This window comes from Vanessa tameamea, chromosome 9 (genome assembly GCF_037043105.1).
Source record: "Vanessa tameamea isolate UH-Manoa-2023 chromosome 9, ilVanTame1 primary haplotype, whole genome shotgun sequence".
Lineage (NCBI taxonomy): Eukaryota > Metazoa > Arthropoda > Insecta > Lepidoptera > Nymphalidae > Vanessa > Vanessa tameamea.
In genome coordinates, this window is record NC_087317.1 from 11538164 (window position 1) to 11557662 (window position 19499).

A 19499-nucleotide genomic window follows, 5' to 3' on the forward strand; every position below is an offset into this window, starting at 1 on the left:
AGTTTTACGGGAAACCCACTTGTATGCTGTAGTTTATCTGCGCTTACCTTTATATATGTCTTCTTTATAATGCATGTAACTGAACATCTCCTAAATGGTTGGACCGTTTTCGATGAACATTTTAGTGCGTATTTAAGTGGGTCCCAGGATAATTTACATCGAACTACATAGGTGGCGCTGCGATCGGGAAGTGAAAAAAATTCTTAGTTCACTCGGATGAATGTTCGGCTTTCAGTTATTTCATTGCCATACATATTATAATAGTTTATATTACAGTATGTCCGCTTTAAAAGCGAGCGAGCTAAAATGTTCAAATGAGATTCAGGTATTACTTTGTATAAAAAAACTAAAACAAAAATTTCCTTGTAAATGTATGTGAAAGCGAACAATTATGAATACGAAAGATAAAATCCATAAGACAAAAGGGATTGAACAAAAGTACATTTCAAGATTGTTTTATTAAAATAAAACAGATTAAATACTATTAATATTATGCTCATTTATTGCTTACAAACATTAATCATTGTTAATACAAATGTATATTTCTTATCACAGTATAAAAATAGATTTGGTCATTTACAATTATTTACCAGCCACCAATAATATATTCCTTATATTAAAATATTTTAGGAAATATGATCTTGTATTCGAGAAGTTTGTTTTGCAATAATAGCTAAAGCTGCATTTCAACTAGGCTTTACGACTTTTTGCACGTTCCGCTAACGCACCATATGTACGTTTATATCATATGAATAAATATAATTTTGTGTGTCGTAGGAATTACCCAAATAATAATTAAAAGTAATGCTATGAGATATCTTAATAATTGTGATAACGTGAAATAATATATACACTATACATATATATAGATATTTAAAATTGTGCAAGAGTGTCTATACCTGTGCATGTTAGTAAAATAAATTGAAAAGGTATTATATAATATATTATATAACTATGAATATATAATCGAGAATTATTGAGATTACTATGATACATATATATTATACCAGAGATGAAAGCTCAGATAACAGTTTACACGTGTTACCGGTGCAGGTGCAGCGTAATGTACATAATGCATTACTATCCTCAGATCTACCGCTTCTCCTTTTCTATCTTAGAAATACTTATCTTATACTTAACATCATAGTCCATTCATTAAATACCAAATAAGGGGCTATCATTACAAAAGGTGTTCATATTTAGTAGATTAGTATAGTTTATTAGACCTTTTGTAAGTCAGTGACAAGATTAGGATGTTGGAATGATCATCCATCGTAAAAGTAATTGTAAACTGTTACCAGTGCACCAGCCAAATTCATATAAAATAATTAAATCTTATACTAAGCATAACTACACATTAAATTGAAGAAATAACATTTAAGATAATATTATAGGTATCACTCAATAATATCTCTGGACATCAAGATTGACTTGATATTTTTGAATTAATATCATGACATTGATCATTTAGACAATATATATTTAATCTCTTGCAGTTTGTTTGGAATTTGGATGTCGTAAGGCGGTATGTAAGTCTGCCCATACAGCTGCTACCCGCGCATGTGCTGTGCCCAATGTGCGCAAAAGCTCAGGAAGTAATTCCAACGCTGAGAGAGCGTAGACTCGAGCTATCCGAGCCTCCTGAAAGTAATGATAAATAATTAGGTCACCATATGTGTCAGTTTTTTTATATCAGTGGTTATGTCCAACCATAATTATTATGAAAAGTTTCCATTGATAAACAATTATTTTATTAAATTAATTTAAAGTATACAGTATTAAACCCACACTTTTTTCTAACTTCTTACTTACTGTGCAAACATAGAAGAGTGTCACTGGCTCACCTCGACAGCGCAGCGCAGCGCGTACCGGTGGCGAGCCCGCAGCGCGCGGGCGGCGGCGCACTGCGGCGCGGCGGCGGCGGCGGCGGCGCGCTCGGCGTGCAGGCCGCGCGTCAGTCGCGAGCACAGCTGTCGGTAGGCGCCCACCGCGTCAAGCGCCAGCAACATGCCGTCCATCGCCTCCTCTTCCGTCACCTCGAGCTGAGTCTCGCCCGTTTCTATTGCTAGTCTGATTTTTTTTTAAATTTTATAATAAGAGCATTCTTCGATATTCAACTTCACATTAAAACGAGGACTTTCATTTATTTGCAATTTGATGCTTTTTGCTCAAATTATAAAAGAAAAGACATAGATGGACAATGCGGAACATTGGACATGACATGGAAAAGACTAACGATATAATCAAACTCACTCGGCGGCGGCTTTCATCGCATCTCTCATGCGCGACCATCTTGCGGTGTCCGCAACAGCTGGGGAGGAGAGCGCGTTCAATGCAGCCCCCAATTCCCGTATATCGGTACGCTCGGCATCGCAGCGGCCTTCGACTATTTAATTACATATAAAAAAAAAACATATAAATCATTTTAAATTTATTTCATAATGTCAAATGGAATTGCAGAAAAAAACACCTTTCTCGAAAATTTTGAAGAGTCTTCCTAAGCCCAAGTGCGCTAATCGAAGTTGCTCTTGCTCTGATACGAATGATTCCTGCATCTCATCTGTACTCAAATCACCCTATAGATATGGCAGAAAACTATAATTAAAAACAAATAATTCAATCACAAAGATGTAAAATCTAAATTAAATAAACCTAAATAATATAAACCTAATAATGTATCTTTTATTTTTAAATACTTACAAAACTACCCTCTGATATGCATGAAAAATGTTCAAAATAAATTTTATCAAAAATATTACTAGCTGTATACAAAAAAAAATCAAATTTAATCATACTTGTAAAAAACAATAAAATATTTACTGCATTATCTTCTTGTGTACCCGCCAGTATGAACTCATCGTGTTTGGGTTTGTCTAATCTTGGAGATGTTTCACATAAGAATGTCCTAAGATCTGCATCATGGGCAAGCACTGGATGTCTTGCTACTAGCGTTAACCAACGCTGTAATGCTGCACGACGACGCTGTAGGAACAGTGGACTACCACCTCCAACAACCACACGTTTAGGAGGCAAGCTACACACTGCACTGAAGATATAAATATTATTTTAAAAAACATAAGTTTTCAGTGGAAGAACAAAGAGTTTTTTATAAGAGTTAAGGCTGGAAGATGGGAGTAGTGTGTTTAAAATATATGCAGTAAGTTTTCTAATTAATTTTATGCCAATTTCAATGTCATGAATATATTGGTGATTTGACTGTAGTAAGATTTTTTGAAAAAGCATCACAAATTTGGAGGTGTAATGAATTATTAATATTTTTACAGTACCAATGTTGATGGCCTGTGACCACTTACCATCAGGTGGGCCAGTTGCACATCCTTCTTCCAACTTTATAAAAAATATTTAAAAAATCATTAATTGAAAAAAGTAAAACTTACCGATAAGGATACTTGGCATATAAGACATCATAGAGCTGCACAAACTCATTGTATCGTCTTGTAACAGTTGTACCATGTCGTCTTGAGCTTACATAATACTCACAATGTTTTAAAATAAGTCCCTTACGCTCCGGAACCAACTCTACTGATATAACATCTGTTGCTTCTAATTCTTCAAATGTTACTTCTTCAATATTATGTGTCATATTAGAAAACTAAATTAAAAAAAACACTACCGTTAATCATAATATTTAGAATTCCGTTTTGCTGATACTCAGAATAAAACAGGCCTATATATTGTTAAATATTAGAATAAACAAATAAGTTAAGGTCAATTTAAATTTAATAGCTAAGCTTTGCTATACAAACTTTTAGTAGAATTTCAAACAATCACTTGTTAGTAGTTGTAGATTGTACTAAGAAGAATCACCAAGAATTCAGTAATTACTCATTTTTTCAGAGTAAATTTTAGTTATATTTTTTATAATATATATTAATAAATTTTAACTACCAACATACTTAATAAATAGCATTAGAATAGTGTAATTTCAATTTATATTGATATATGTAACCTAATACACAATTTTATTAAAGGCATATCAAACAGGACATAGTAACATAGCTGATAGTAGTGAGGCGTGTGTTTTATATTTATCATGCACACTTTTAACTTCTATATAGTTAAAAGTAGATGAAATGGTTCGAAATATTATTTGAATAGAATAAGAACTCATATCATCAAAATTTATTTTTCTTACCACAAAAATTAACTTACAATTATTTTATTATGTAAAAAGACTCATTTGTACTAACCTATTAAATTATATATATTTTATGATTATCAAACAATTAAATTTATTAATAATTAATACTTACGTATTTTACATAAATTTATATTTTATTAAAATATTCGCCAAACGTAAATCGTATTCAGTATCGACTTCTAAGCTCTCTTCTTGCGATATTTCCCATACGGTACAACTGTAAACATTAGACAGATATTTTTGTTTATTTCACACTAGTAAAACAATTTTTATTGAAAATAGTCACAAAAAGTTTAAGCAATTTTCCATTGTGCCAAAAACTTGTTTTTCTTGTTTGGAAAAGTTGCCACGTCCGGAAACCGGAAATATTATCAAATGATAAACTTTAGACATTGACATTTGCGTTTTGTTGTCTAATATTTTTAATTCGTAAGATAAATTGTAAATACATTTAATATAAAAAAGTGTATATATATAAATTATTGTTGAAATAATCCTTACTTATTATTTTGCAAATATCCTTTAATTATAAGTTCTCGTCTCGTAATATAAAAAGCTCCTGTTTCTATAAATTCACCATTCCAATCCTGTCTACGAGGTCGATTTTTGTAGTCAAAATTCACTGGTTTAGTTTCCGATTCTATATAGGTCCATCGAAGCTTATAACTTCTACAATAAAAAAACTATTAATTCTTATACATTAATGCTAATACAGAAGTCACAAGATTGGTTATATATTATTGGATAGATAGACTCTAAAGGTAAAAATATATTTTTAAAACTATAAATAGTATCTACAAAAGTTTGGCTTTTATTATAACGTACCTGGTAACTGCAAAGATACAGTCATAAGAAACTGGAAAATTGAGTTTCGCTAGTGAGGAGCTAATATGCTTGGAGTTGACAAATGGTGAAGTAGCCTGAAGGAGTATCACGATGTTAATTTCTGGTCTAGTTTCCATAAATTCAGATACTCCCCAAATCGATGGTGCCCAGTCAGTTGATGTGACATAGCTTCTCTTCAAAACGCTTACATTATCTAAAAACATATCACTTTACTTTTTACATAAGTATTTTTATTTTGAATGGCAATTGTCATAAAATGTATTAAACTTTTGTAAAATTACACTATACGTACACTTCAAACCTTCCAATGCTATCAAAGGATGATCCGTGGATACAGTTATATCTTGTATACCAGCCAACTTTGCTGTAAGTATAGTTCGACCGAGCAAACTAATGCCACCGATATTTTGTATATTCTTCAACCGAATACCCTTAGAACCTCCACGGGCTAAGATTAAAACTGCTATATTTTCAGACAAGACTGGAGAAACACTAAAATAATAATAAAATATTAATCAACTAGATACTTATAAATGTTTTATTTAAAATATACTAGTTGCAATACGTACACCCCAACGAATAAAATAAATTTTACAAACATGGTTCCTATGCTCAAATTATTCTGTCCAAACTAAACTTACGTTCGATTAAGGATATTGTTACTAATGGATGATTTCCGTGTTTGGGACATTACGAAAGTTGTTATGTACTTTATGTAATTGTTGATAAGGCTATAAGCATTATTTTCTTATGTTTATTTAACTAACTAACATATAAATTAGTTGTATACTTTCTTACACTTTAGGCATTACGATTGCTATGCTCGTTTTAAATACAATATTCCTTAAGAATCTATATTAATATTATAAATGCGAAATAACTCTATCTATTGCTTTTTCACGGCTACACTAAAACGAATTAGATGAAATTTTACAAAGAAAGCTCTAAGGCAGGTTTTAGGCTACTTTTTAATGCCCGAAACCCGACCACCACTAGAGCGCGAGCGAGGGCGCGGGAGGCAACTACTGTTAAATGATTTTGTACCTTAATTTAAAAAAATAATAATATAAGTATAATTTGATTGAATATGATTAATAGATTGATTTAATTGGAGAGAATTGTATTTTAAGAAGTTTTACTCCATTTCTCCGGCTCACTACGTATTCGCCTTCAATCATTGTTCTGTCTAGTGGAATACTAAGATTATGGTATTGGTTAATATTAGAATACATTTTTAGTAAAAAAGTGTAAAAGTTTTACAACGCTTAAAATAATTATTTTAAATCTAAATTTCTTAGATTTTGCAAAGAACATCTTTTTATTAAAATATCTGTGTTTTAGGGTAGCCAAATTCTGAAAATTGAAAACTAGATTATTATCTTTTAAATTCGAATTGGAAAATTAGAAATACTCCGCATTTAAAAAGTAAAATTAATTGTTTTGATTATTATAAATTATTACGGTGTGACCAGTCTAACAATGGCATCTTATTATTCGGATTTCGGAAAGAATTCAGAATGGCGTGTGAAAGCTAGCAGCTAGCATCGAATGCCTCTTACTCGCCGATTTGTATACTTTATATGCGTTATAAGAATTTTATTGGCTGAAAAAGTGGGCATATTTTTTGGCCAGCCGTGATTAGAGACTTGAGTCATTATAACGACTTCTGATAGGTTTAAATGGAAAATCAGTGTTGCCATAAAGGACTAACAGTTATATTATGTCATTTTTATTTACTTACATATATCATTTTTTATTTACTTACTTAAATAAAATAACATTGTAATTACATCAATACATTTATTAAAAAATGATTATATACCAGTAGTATTCATTTTAATCTTAGCTATAATTTACAAATATAACTAAATTTAATGATTGTTTATTAATTTTGCCCTACACCAATACAAAGATTTTTTGACTTTGAATTGATTATTATGCATTACTTATCAATGTTTTATAAAAACACCATTTCATACTTTTCTTTTTACAATCCCAATCCCATTCGTTAAAAAAATGAAAATATGTTAACTAAAAAAACGACCTATTTTTTATCCTACTTATATCAAAATGTTTAGAATGCGTATGAATGAGACAAATAGAAAACATTCGACGTGACACTTCTGTCAATGATGATTGTGTATAATATTTAATATTGTGCTTGTAAACTTTAAGAGCTATAGAGATAAGCTTATTTTAAGTTCAAGGTCGTAAATCGGAAATGATTAGTGTGTCCATAGGAATTATAGCATTAAATAGGTTTTATTTACACCTTTTACTTTGTGACAATATTTGATATCACGTGACCCTATATTGAATTTTAATTGGTCATCGGTGAGCGTGCCCTGCGCGACGCGAGAGGCGCAATAATAGTTCACCAAAATGCCGTCGGAATCTAAGCCTTTGTTGACAGCCCAAACAGAAAAACCAAATCATTATAAGTAATTATACTTTACCAATCTATTCTTAGTGGAATGTGATAGTGCTCGTCGTGTAGTTTCTTGTTATGTGCGTTTTATGTAGTCCGGCTATTTCGTTTCACAGATATCTGAAGGAATTCAGAGTAGAGCAGTGCCCGTCGTTCCTACAACATAAATGTACACAACATAGACCTTTCACATGTTTTCATTGGCATTTTAATAATCAGAGAAGAAGAAGACCAGTTCGAAAGAGGGATGGCACATTTAATTACAGCGCAGACAATTATTGTACCAAATATAATGAAACGTCGGGGATATGCGAGGATGGAGACGAGTAAGTGCATCGGGGCTTTGTTTTGTTCTCACAATCAATTTTTATTATCATGATAAAATTCAGTTGATAATTTTTGTATAATTATGACATATTTTGTATATCTTCGGAGCATCATTGTCAAATATTTACTAACATGAAAATGCTACCATATCGAAATTCAACACAAAGATAATGTATGTGTGTGATGGGTGTGCATGTATTTTAGTTATGGTTTCATAGATCCATTGTTCATGCTAATAAGACTTGTACTTGGTAAAGGAAAGTCTGCTATTACAAACTTGTATTTTAAAAAATAAATATATTATTCTTATATATTTACCCTCATGAAATTAAAAAAACTTCCCAAAAACAATTAATCCAATCAGAAGATTTAAAAAAATGTTTAATATTATTATTTAAAAAGAACATAAACCAAATAACTAATAATAATTAAATCCACTATATTTAAAAAAATATATATCTAAAAATTTTTAAAAAAAAAGCTTCTTTCATAAACTTACTTCTTTTTTTATAAATGTTACTTAAAATGTTGCACTGTATGAAGTTGTACTATGACAAGTTTACATATAGACTAAAATTATTATGTAGAAATTGACAACTTAACTATATATATTTATATAAGTTCTGTGTAAATATGGCCACTTGTTAGCCACATAGCTACATAGCTTTATCATCATCATAATTGTTTCATTTACATCATTTATGATCAAAGGATGAAAAAATTAACAAACAAAGACAAAAAGATATCTATATTTACATTATCCTTTTTGATTTAGTTGAGTTTTATTCCTTTTAAATGTATTTATTGTAGGTGCCCATACCTACATCGTACAGCAGGCGATACAGAACGTCGATATCATCTGCGCTACTACAAAACATGTATGTGTGTTCATGATACGGATGCTAGAGGACTTTGTACTAAGAATGGGGCACATTGTGCATTCGCACATGGTGCCCCTGATCTTCGCCCTCCAGTTTTGGACATGAGAGAACTCCAAGCACTGGAAAATCCTGATGGGACTGATGGTGATGCAGCAGCGCCCAATGCATTAGATAGAGAACGTAATGTAATGAATGAAGATCCAAAATGGCAAGGTAGTGTAAAGACAAGAAATAAGTTGAAAATAATACTTGTTACCAAAGGTTTTATGTACCATTTTTGTTAAAAAATAAATAACAAATTATTTAATTCTTTAATTATTAAATTTCTTGCTACAGTTGTTTTTCAATTTATCGTGAACTGTCTTACAATGTGTGAATATATATTATTTTTTTCAGATACAAATTATGTATTATCATCATATAAAACTGAACCATGTAAAAGACCACCTAGATTATGTAGACAAGGGTATGCTTGCCCTCAATATCACAATAGTAAAGTAAGTATTAATTTAGTTGCTCTCTGATATTTATTTATCATATACTTGATAATATGAAGAATTTATATTACTTAATATACAATGTTTTATAGTGATATAATCTTTTGCAGGACAAGCGTAGATCACCAAGAAAATATAAATATCGTAGTACACCATGTCCTAATGTTAAACACGGTGAAGAGTGGGGTGAGCCTAGTAATTGTGAAGCTGGTGACGGTTGCGGTTATTGTCATACACGTACTGAGCAACAATTTCACCCTGAGATATATAAATCCACTAAGTGCAATGATGTTCAGCAAGCTGGCTACTGTCCTAGAGGACTGTTCTGTGCCTTTGCGCATGTCGAACGTAAATATATATTTTTTTATAACTTTTTATCCAAATTGCCTCTGGATTGCTTAATTATTCGATGATTGGCATGACTATATACATTTTTTATATGATGCAGCGGAAGATTTGACCGGGGCTCGTGAACTTGCCGCGCCACTCGAATGCGGCACTAATCTCGCAGATCTTTTGTCATCGGCACTGCCAGACAAGAAGGGCGAAGTCAGCGTACTCGGCGCCCTCGGGCTCGAGCGGCGACCACACTCGCCCGCGCCTCACGCTAATGGGTCCGGCGACGGCTCCGAGTGCGCTTCCACCTCTTCCGGCGGCTCCAGCGGCGGCCGCGCTCCAGCTCGTGGTCTGCTGCCACTTGCGTCCGCGACGCTCGATCTCGACAAGCCGCAGCCCGCCTGGCCCCCGCGCGCCACCTTCGACGCGACCGTGCTGCAGGAGGTAGTCGGCAATGCGCTCGACGACCTCCACCTGGACGATCCGCGCAATCTCGTCGCGTCGCTCGACCGCGATCTCTCCGACGGCGAGGGACTACTCGGGGGCTCGGCCCCCGTCAACATTCCGTCGGCGCGGTCCGCACTCCGCGGCTTCAGCCCGCCTCCCGGCGGGTCGCCGCTGCCGCCCTTCCTGCGCTACACGCCCAACGACACGGAGCGCCTCTTCAACTCGCACGCGATCAAGGCGGGCAGCTTCGGCGCCTCGGGCGCAGGGCCGTTCGAGTTCGGAGCCGCGTCGCCGTCGGCGCCCGGCGAGCTGTCGCGCCTGCGCGAGGAGGTGGTGGCGTCGCGCGCCGCGGCCGCGCGCTGGGACGAGCGCATCGCGCAGGCGCGCTCGGCGTGCGAGGCGTGGCAGCGCGAGTCGGACGAGGCGCAGCGCAAGGCGGCGCTGGCCGAGCGGCAGCGCGACGAGGCGCTGGCGCACGCGCTGGCGCTGAAGCGCGAGCTGGAGGCGGCTCGCGCGCCGCGCCGCGAGCTGCGCGGGCTGCCGCTGACGGCGCTGAAGGCCATGCAGGTGCAGGCGCGCACCGACCTGGAGGAGATCGAGAAAGTACTGTACCTGGAGACGGCTACCAAGTGTATGGTGTGTGAGGAGCAGCCGCGCAGCGTGACGCTGGCGCCCTGCAACCACTACGTGCTGTGCGAGGCGTGCGCGGCCACTTCCAAGGAGTGTCCGTACTGCCAGACGCCCGTGCAGCACCACCAGTGAGGCGAGGTGACGTAGTGCGGCGGCCCGCTGATGACACCGCGCTGCCACTATCTTTTTGAACTGAAACTTTTCTAAGTTGTAACCCTAATGACTTACGTCTGATCTTTTAATTCTAAAATGGAATGTTCTATGTTTTCTATACATATTACCTCTTTTTACGCGAACTTTACAGATAAATTATGTCTAGATCGTGTAGTCGTCGGGCCGCCTCCGTAGTAGCTCTCTACTCGTTTTTATCGCAAAAAATTATAATTATAAAAATTATGTTCTGAGCTATCTATAAATGCTAAATTTAAATCTTTCCTTAATATTTTTATATATGGGTACATTGAAGTGTAATATCAGATGATAATAATTATAGGATATATTTAACTTTAGTGAAGAGCAAGACTTATTCTGGTAAATTTATTGAATGAAATGATGTGCAGGATTAGGATTTTCAAATTTACTGCCACTGACATTGTATTTAATATTGAGCGACATCGCGACCCGCGTTGCACTGTATGAATACAACTATTAAACTGACATGATTATTATAAAAGTGAACACTCAAGGAAATAACGAATATTGATAGAATATATTAAGAAATGTTTACCTTTTTTCTACTCTTATAGTATATTTTTAACGATAGAACAGCAAATTATGTGTAACCAAAATAAGAATCGTTTATATATTATCTAATAGGGTATAGCTTCAGAATGTTTTTAAACAATGTTATTAATTATGGTGAAGGAATATACACACCAAAGGTAAATAATGAATATTGATAAATGATTGTTTAAATGCAGATGCGTACATTTTTATAATTGTCTATTTAAAATATAGTGATTTCTGAAATATTTTTCATAAACAAATACAATGTTATTATTACCTAGGGCATGATAACAATTAGGTTTGACGTTACAGGTTAATATGCTTTCGATGTCTGATAAGTTTCGTTTAGACGTGTATTAGTGTACTCGTTGCTTTTCTCATATAAATTATACGAATATAGCTATTTACGAGACCTTATATTGAACTTAATAAGAAATTCTTTAATCGACATTAGAAAATAAAACTGTGTTTAAAATAAAAAATATAAAAAACGAACCAAATATCAACAAAAGTGCTTGACCGTAGCGTATAACATTGGACACAGGAATATTTTCGCAATAATCAGTTGTTTAAATGTTCTATAGTTGTTTGTAGTACAGAAACAGCACCCGTGTGAAAATATACCTGAGTGTGATTTATTTAAACGAAATTATGTATTATTTTAGCATTAACATAGACGTTGATGCAATGATAATTAAAATAGGATTAGGGTATTGACTTTGAATTGTACGGAAGCGGTAGATTTAGTTTTATATTCGAAGAGTTTTTGCATGTTCATAGAAAGTCTATATCTATCTATATTGACTATTTAAAAAACTGTATGAGTTTAAATTGACAAGTATTGTTGTTTCTACACTTGGCTAAACTTAAACATCATATATTATAGCTTCCTTCGTTTCGGCACATTAGCCTGGACCAATATCGGTTTGACCTAATCAGTATGCAATCTTATATTTACGATTCAAGAAAAAACTTACTTTTTTATGTGAAAGATATTGCCCAAATATTTAACATTTTTCTCGTCTGTTGAGGGCACTTTTATATAAAGTAATTATAAATATCATATTCCAAGCCAAATTAACAGTCTTGTATTGTGTTTCGGCTTTAACCAATACGTTTGGTTGTAGTTGATTATTATTATTTAATCGAAAGGAAAACATCATCAAAATGAAGTAGGAGTAATGTCTCGATTAGATCGTTGAGTGCATTTTATGTACATTCCCATAACGTAGAAGTTTTTTTGTTGTGATACATTGAATTGACTGCATTTTTTTTACTTTTTATTATTAACCATTTCATTTTTTTAAAATGATTTATGACAAAGTTAACTCGTAGTTTCGAGTGAGATTTGAAAAATATTTGGAATTCTGTTATATTATTCGTATAAATTAGAATTTAATTTAATAATTTTGTTTTTATCTTTAAACTCTTACATTACATTACTTATACATCTTTTTGGAATCCATTGTAACGAAATAGGTATTTTAAAAATGTATGAATTACATTTTGAAAATCGAATTGCATTGTTCCAGTTGTAAAGACAAATATATGTACATATATAACAGAATTATGAGAATATCTACAAATACTGGCTTGTAATTATCAGTAATGGTCGTTAGTAGTTGCGTGATCTTCTGGAACTAACGTTGTATCGGATGAACCTAAACTGTTGCTGTGACCAATACTAATCCTTTAAACCACTATATTTAATATTGGATGCACAAGTTGACAAATCCGACATAATTTTGGATAATTTCAGTGGTAGCTTTTCGTTGTACACAATACTTTGGTGATATTCTTCTGAATTAGGAGCAACTTTTGCAATTAGATAGCATTAATATTTTTTGTCAAAATAATTTACACAAACCAACGCCTGTGTCACAAATGCTTGTTCTTGTAGCTTCAATATTTCGTTAGTGGAGACGCAGCTTTAGACCAATGTAGATTCCGTCATGATTTGAACTTTTGTTCTTGTCTAAATAGGATGAATAATTTATGTTTGATTACGTTGTAATAACAAAAGTAAGATGCGTCTGATGTGGTGTTAAAATAAATGTAATGGAATTGTGCAATTACCAACGATCATTCGAACACAGATCAGACTCGCTCGCCGTACGGGTGCATTTCGTTCTCATCAATAAATACAATGTTGTCTTATCACGGAATACGTTTTAAAATGATTATATTATAAATGACTTTTTTCAAGTGAAGAAACGGAACCGCTTATCTGAGATTTAAGTTTGTATAAAAACAGCCAGTTGTTATTCCACTATTTAACGTTTTTGTTTTATTTTATATTTTTAAACGTTGACTAATAGAGAGTAAGCATCGATTGTCGAATCTATTGATTTTCAATTTCCTTTTACTAAATACATACATAAACCTTGTTTTTTTTTTTGGTTAAAATGTTTATCTTTGTTTAAATTAAGAAATAAGAATCTATGATGAAAAAAAATATATACTCGTAATCTTAAAAGCTACCTTTATAAACTAACGCATTTTATAGATTTTTTCTAATTTTTCTACAATTTAAAATATTCATATTTATATATTTTGAAAAATAATAAAATCTTAGTTTTGTTTTTTTGTATCGGTATATAGTAATAGTAATAACAAATTGAATTTAGAATAATATTTAGATGTAAGTAGCGTTTTCAAATTGTATTGGACATTACTTTAAGAGTAGTTCGCAAGCATCGTGCATTGTAATCGGAAGCAATACAACCACAACCGCCTTTTACTCGATAATATTATATACATATTTATTGGGGTGACCGGACGTTATTATTATTATTATTATATAGGTGTTGAATTCCTTATCATTGAGATCAGCGAGAGGAACAAAGAGAGCATACAAAGGACGGTCCCCTTTACCTAAATGTCGATACGGCACATTTTGTCAAGGTCTGAGCATGCACGCTTTTACGTATGTGTGTATTGTGTTAGTGTAGGAACAGCCTGATGGAGGATTGACGACTTGTGAAAGTACAGGCTAAAGTTTATCCCTTTTACTATATTTCGTATTTTCCAATTTTTAATAATAAAATATTTATAAAAAGATATTTAACACAACGGCTTATTGTCAAAACTTACATTACGATATGTACTGTCATGTTAGAATTCGGAGTAAAAAGTAAAGATATTTTCACTAATATTTCTCTAGTATGAATAGTATAGACAGATGCTTAGTTGGCCTAAATCGTCACAAATAATCGTGTGGAGTCTCGTGAATAAAATTAGAAGAGATAAGTGTGAGTAAGTGTTGGAAACAAAATGTTCTGTGTTGCCATCGCCTACAGTAGCTTGCTAGTGTTTGTATTTCTAATAATTTTAAAATTTAGATGTGTATTAGAGTCACATTTATTTTTATATAGAATCTTTATCACATGGAGATTAACTTTTATCTATGAATTGAAGAAAAATATAATTGAAAGTACGTATTCATTGCTTTGTATTTAAAGATATACATAACTGCACTCAATTTTGTTTAAATGCGATAATGGATACTTCAATAACACAATCCAATATTATTTCGCCGTTAAATCAAAACATATCAAACAAACAATACATCCGTACCATCACAATTAGCACAAAAGTACTTTACGTTTGTTTTCATAATTTATATATTTATCAAGAAAGTCAAAACAATAACATCTTTGTGCAGAATGGTAACGTTTAAATCTGTAACGCGTTATTTTAATCGATTTATTTATATACATATAAATAAAAATATTTGTTTTTTTCCATCTACATGTACAGGCGTGGTGTGGTTCTTGTTGTTGTTTTTTATTATGAGTATATTATTGTATTAAGCAAATTATTTTATTCTGCATTACGAAACAGTTTTACAGTTTGCATTTTATGTTAGGGTTTTTTATTTAGGACCAATTTTGTTTTTAAACTTTTTAATGTTGTGTAAGCATAATAACTACTCTTTTTTTAAAGATATTTAATATAATTTTTAATTATTTAATCGTTAGGTAGGTAGGTCCAACAAATTTTTTCAAATTATTATTGTTAATTAGACGTGGATGTTATAGTAACAAATATGTTCACAGAAGATCAAATGTATTTTTTTTTTAATTTTTATATTTATTACTGTATGCATTCAAGCTTGTAATGTCATAGTAGGTATATTATAAACAAAGTAATTTTCAAATCCATGTGATACAAACATGTAACAGAGATGATTATAATATTCTAGGTAGGTAGGTTTAATAAATTTTAAATTCCATTCAATAAAATACGTGTTTTATTTAAAAACCTTTGCCCTCATGTAATTAAAACATGTAATTAAATCATATCGATTATTAATAGTACAATAAATACAATTTATTATATCAAATAAAAACAAAAGCTTATTCTTATTACTAAAAATAAAGTAAAACTATCATAGTTTTACGAACGCTGGCAGGTAATAATAAAAATAAATGATACTAGTTGCTTTGGCTCTCGAGGGACGGATAATAATTTGAAGGAGATAAATTAAAATTACAACGAAAAAAATGCTTGTTTGGTTTTAATAAGGACGTTATAGATGTTACAATAATTAGTTTTTTGATAAATGTTGCATGATGTTATATTTTAAAACATTAATTTGTGTTTTCTATGAAACATGTTTAGAGTGCAAACAATAAATATTATTTTTGGTTACTAATTTGGCTGAGATTTCTGTTCAAATTAATAGATACAAATAATAATATTATCCCCTTACGACCTTATTTGCTTAAATTAAAAAAAAAGATACAATGAAATTCAACATAAGATACCTGAGACTTACATAAATTAATCTATATTTAATACTTTAATAGACTTTAGATTATAGTTTTCATTCAATGTTGAGACCAATAATAATTGTAAGTAAAATTAGTATTGATATAACATGATATCGTAGTTATATGTATTTTACTGAAATAATAATTACCACCAGGGCCGGAATTAGGGCAACCGGGACTTCCACAAGAGAGTGCTCCCCACAGATGAAATATAAAAAAAGCCCATAATTTCGATAAGTTATTGTAAAAATCAAGTATAATTATATGTAAGTATAATATATCTACATAATTATCTTTGCTGAAATAAATGGATTTATCCCTCAGTAAATTATTAAAAAATCCGAAACAAATTGTTTGAATTTTTTGGTCCACTCCTTTTTTGTTCCTGGACATTAAGATTTCTAAATCCGGCTCTGATTATTATGATTCAGACCAAAAGAGAGAGCAGAAATATTTTTTCTCAATTACGTTAGGTAGTTTTGGATTCAATACGATTTCTAAATAGTTTTGCTAATACTTCACTACGCTGTAGTAAATATTGCGTAAAACACCGTTAGCAACAAAATGAACAAATAGGATATTTATTATATCAACGATTATATCATATTATTTTGTTGCCACAGATAATACTTAATATTTTGATTAAATGATTAAGAGTAGGACTAAATTGTATGTGTGGTCATAATTAGTGTTATCTTAAAATGAAAAATTTATACTAGATGAAATTGTTTTTCATAATAATGGTGTTTTTATTCATTGAACTTGAGTGTGTATAAATTAATTAGTTTATCTATTTGTTATTGCAATATATATTTTTCTATATTCTTGCATTTTCTGTGGCAACGTACAATATTTTTTGACTATTTGTATCTAATGTTATAATAATTATATGCTATATAATATAATTATTTATTTTTCAACTTAACCTAACTAAAGCTTATAGTCATGGTCAAAGAAATGCATTTTTTTATTTATTTTGAATATTAAAATATTGTTAACAATATTTCCATATTAAAAAAAAATATGTGAAACAGTTGTTCTAACATTATAAATAAAAATAAATATTTTGAGACAACTCCTTCATATAAAAATAAATTAAATGTAAATTTTATTTCAAAATTAAACATATTTAACACAAACATGAACCGTGCTGAAAGAAATGTATGGCAATTTCATTAAAATTCGTTGTATCTTAATTATGAATATTCCTTTAGGCGACTGTTTTTATCTACTATGAAAAATCTCTATGGTAATAAAAATCTTAGTTTGTAATGTTATTTCATGATATTTAAAAAGTTATATTATTCCTAGCCAGATTATTGCTCACGTATATAGTGTGTCAAAAGCATTAAGCGATTTCTATTGTAAATAATTCAGGGTAGAGGTAGTGAAGTATAGTCTGGTGCAATGGGAGCATATTTTCCAAATTTCAAAGAAAGGGCTGAAAGTAGTAAGATATACATCCATATTGTAAAGAAATTATTAAAAACTGATATCACGTCGTATCTTTAAACTATGTATTCTGACTATTTTTGCATGCCATTTTATCAAAAATAATAAGCAACACTTATATGGTATATAATATTTCTATTTCTTAATGACATTTATGCATTCCTTACCTCTACCCTCTGTTGTATTGCATTATAATACAATTAAAATTAATATAACTTCATTTAATCGAATTTTGTTCTAGGTTGTCTTTGGTTGTAAACACTTACAGATCAATTTTGAATTATATCAAGCGCTATGGTTTTCTTATTTTAATTGTAGGCCGACTAGATTATATTATTGCTATTTTGGTTCTATTGCTTTTTTTTACATGTATATGCGTGTCTATGAACTTCATATATAAAGCTTAATTAAAAATATAAAAATAAAACTATCATTATACAAGCACTCATTATGGAAAATCAATCACACACTATTAGAATTAAAAACTTAGGTATTTATAAGAAACACCTTATATTAAAATGGCTTAAATACAACTAATAAAGAAAATATAAGTGTATTGTGCTATCAAATGAGTTTCTTCGTTATTAATTATTAAGTTTACCTAGGTATAATTTTACATATAAAAGTTTAAGATCGGTGTTATACACATGAATATGAAACCATATTTGACATCGATGGATGCTAGTATTGTAGGGCTGTTATTAATCAACTCGATCATGTATCGATAATACGGAACTTTGGATGCTATAAATATCAATATTGTTGAGATATCAGTACTAATTTATAAGAGTTAATAATATTATAAATTATCTTGTCATCGTTTTTATCCATAGTTTTCAAACACAGGCAAAGATTCGCATATACTCTGCCATTAGTGTAATTACATTCATCATTTTCAAGAATTATAGAAATGCGATAATACATTTAAAGTTAAAAAAAACTTACAAATTATATTAAAAAAAAAATCTCAAAGTACAACGTGAATTGTTTACAATTAATTTACCGTGTAAATGATAACACAAAATTTATTTGAAAAATTCGAACAACTCATTATTAAAGTGGCTTATTGATGAGCTTATACAATTCTAAAAAAAAAACAACTTTACATTTTAATCGAACGAGTAATTTTTTTTAAACATTCTGTCCATCGATTTAGTTTCATATCGTAATAATAATACGAGCTATATTCGATTGAAACGTGTACTACGTTACTAACGAGGTATTGCAAGTCTTTTCATTCCACAATCCATCTTATGAACAATTGATACCGTTCCACGTTAATTAACTACATACTAATAACTATCGGCGATTTTCGAGATAGCGTTTTTAATATTGCCCTATTTACTTGTATATAATAAATTTCTATATAATAAGGCATATATACAATACGCGTTACTATGAAAGCACTTTAGCGGTAAATAATTCTTCTTATTTCTACTTTATTATGTTTTTAAAATTGCATTCTCTATGTATGTTTGATTTTGTTCAATGAGTTGAAACTAATTATAGTATGCTATTTTAATTTCAATTTATACATAATGTAAGCAAATACATATCAAAATATACTCAATATATTTCATTCATTATCATTCATTTTGCCGTATCCCAGTTATATATTTACTTAGTACGTGTGTTATACTATCGTTATAACTTTATTGATGTTTATATATGGTCCTTCGAGCCGGATTTAAATTAATTTGAATGACATTGTTGTTATTTTTTTAAAATGTTTAAAATAAATAAGTTGCTTTTTCTAATAAATTATTTAGAAATTAATAAAAGTTCACTTAAGCTTTAATAATTAGAGCCCAGATTTTGAGGTAACAACTCCCCTTTTTACTCAACTACAGTCCACTTATCTCTCGCGCGTACATTACCATTGATAACTATTTGTATACATTATGTTTAAATTGTGTCTTTTTTTAATACTATATAATATTATACACGTGTGCTTCTGGAGTATGTTTCATAATAATTTAAAGTGATCTTAAA

The 19499-nt window shown here is 31.5% G+C and overlaps 3 protein-coding genes across 5 annotated transcripts; 1 reads left to right on the top strand and 2 right to left on the bottom strand.

The window, feature by feature from the left end:
* Positions 1–952: 952 nt before the first annotated feature.
* LOC113396939 (sorting nexin-8-like) lies at positions 953–4547 on the bottom strand. 2 transcript variants are annotated; one of them, XM_026635025.2, is made up of 7 exons: positions 4275–4547; positions 3399–3613; positions 2821–3041; positions 2471–2576; positions 2254–2386; positions 1845–2070; positions 953–1641 (listed from the first exon to the last, which is right to left on the bottom strand). In XM_026635025.2, exons 2-7 carry the CDS (start codon positions 3472–3474, stop codon positions 1483–1485), a joined length of 921 nt encoding a protein of 306 aa, XP_026490810.2. In that variant the 5' UTR covers positions 3475–3613; positions 4275–4547; the 3' UTR covers positions 953–1482. The 2 variants fall into 2 exon arrangements, with proteins under 2 accessions (XP_026490810.2, XP_026490809.2); XM_026635024.2 differs by having other exon boundaries at positions 960–1641; positions 2821–3046; positions 4275–4546.
* A 111-nt stretch (positions 4548–4658) lies between these two features.
* On the bottom strand, positions 4659–5817 carry LOC113396925 (N-acylneuraminate cytidylyltransferase A). The gene is made up of 4 exons (XM_064215855.1): positions 5807–5817; positions 5301–5500; positions 4988–5201; positions 4659–4831 (listed from the first exon to the last, which is right to left on the bottom strand). Exons 1-4 carry the CDS (start codon positions 5815–5817, stop codon positions 4660–4662), a joined length of 597 nt encoding a protein of 198 aa, XP_064071925.1. The 3' UTR covers position 4659.
* A 1279-nt stretch (positions 5818–7096) lies between these two features.
* LOC113396936 (putative E3 ubiquitin-protein ligase UNKL) lies at positions 7097–15524 on the top strand. Of its 2 annotated transcripts, none has more exons than XM_026635019.2 (6): positions 7097–7449; positions 7532–7762; positions 8574–8857; positions 9041–9141; positions 9252–9489; positions 9590–15524. In XM_026635019.2, the coding sequence occupies exons 1-6, from the start codon at positions 7391–7393 to the stop codon at positions 10684–10686; spliced, it is 2010 nt and encodes a 669-aa protein (XP_026490804.1). In that variant the 5' UTR covers positions 7097–7390; the 3' UTR covers positions 10687–15524. The 2 variants fall into 2 exon arrangements, with proteins under 2 accessions (XP_026490804.1, XP_026490805.1); XM_026635020.2 differs by having other exon boundaries at positions 7098–7449; positions 7553–7762.
* The last annotated feature ends 3975 nt before the right edge of the window (positions 15525–19499 follow it).

Bases quoted from the DNA above. Each gene is read 5' to 3' on its own strand.
- LOC113396939 (XM_026635024.2), bottom strand. From the start codon at position 3,604: ATGACACATAATATTGAAGAAGTAACATTTGAAGAATTAGAAGCAACA. The intron at 2,387-2,470 runs GTGTTTTTTTCT...GTAATTAAATAG, and splicing joins CTTCAAAATTTTCGAGAAAG to TCGAAGGCCGCTGCGATGCC. The intron at 1,642-1,844 runs GTGAGCCAGTGA...CATTACTTTCAG, and splicing joins CGCTGCGCTGCGCTGTCGAG to GAGGCTCGGATAGCTCGAGT.
- LOC113396925 (XM_064215855.1), bottom strand. The intron at 5,202-5,300 runs GTACGTATAGTG...ATATGTTTTTAG, and splicing joins AGCATTGGAAGGTTTGAAGT to ATAATGTAAGCGTTTTGAAG. The intron at 4,832-4,987 runs GTACGTTATAAT...TTTTTATTGTAG, and splicing joins TGTATCTTTGCAGTTACCAG to AAGTTATAAGCTTCGATGGA.
- LOC113396936 (XM_026635019.2), top strand. From the start codon at position 7,391: ATGCCGTCGGAATCTAAGCCTTTGTTGACAGCCCAAACAGAAAAACCA. The intron at 7,450-7,531 runs GTAATTATACTT...CGTTTTATGTAG, and splicing joins GAAAAACCAAATCATTATAA to TCCGGCTATTTCGTTTCACA. The intron at 9,142-9,251 runs GTAAGTATTAAT...AATCTTTTGCAG, and splicing joins CTCAATATCACAATAGTAAA to GACAAGCGTAGATCACCAAG.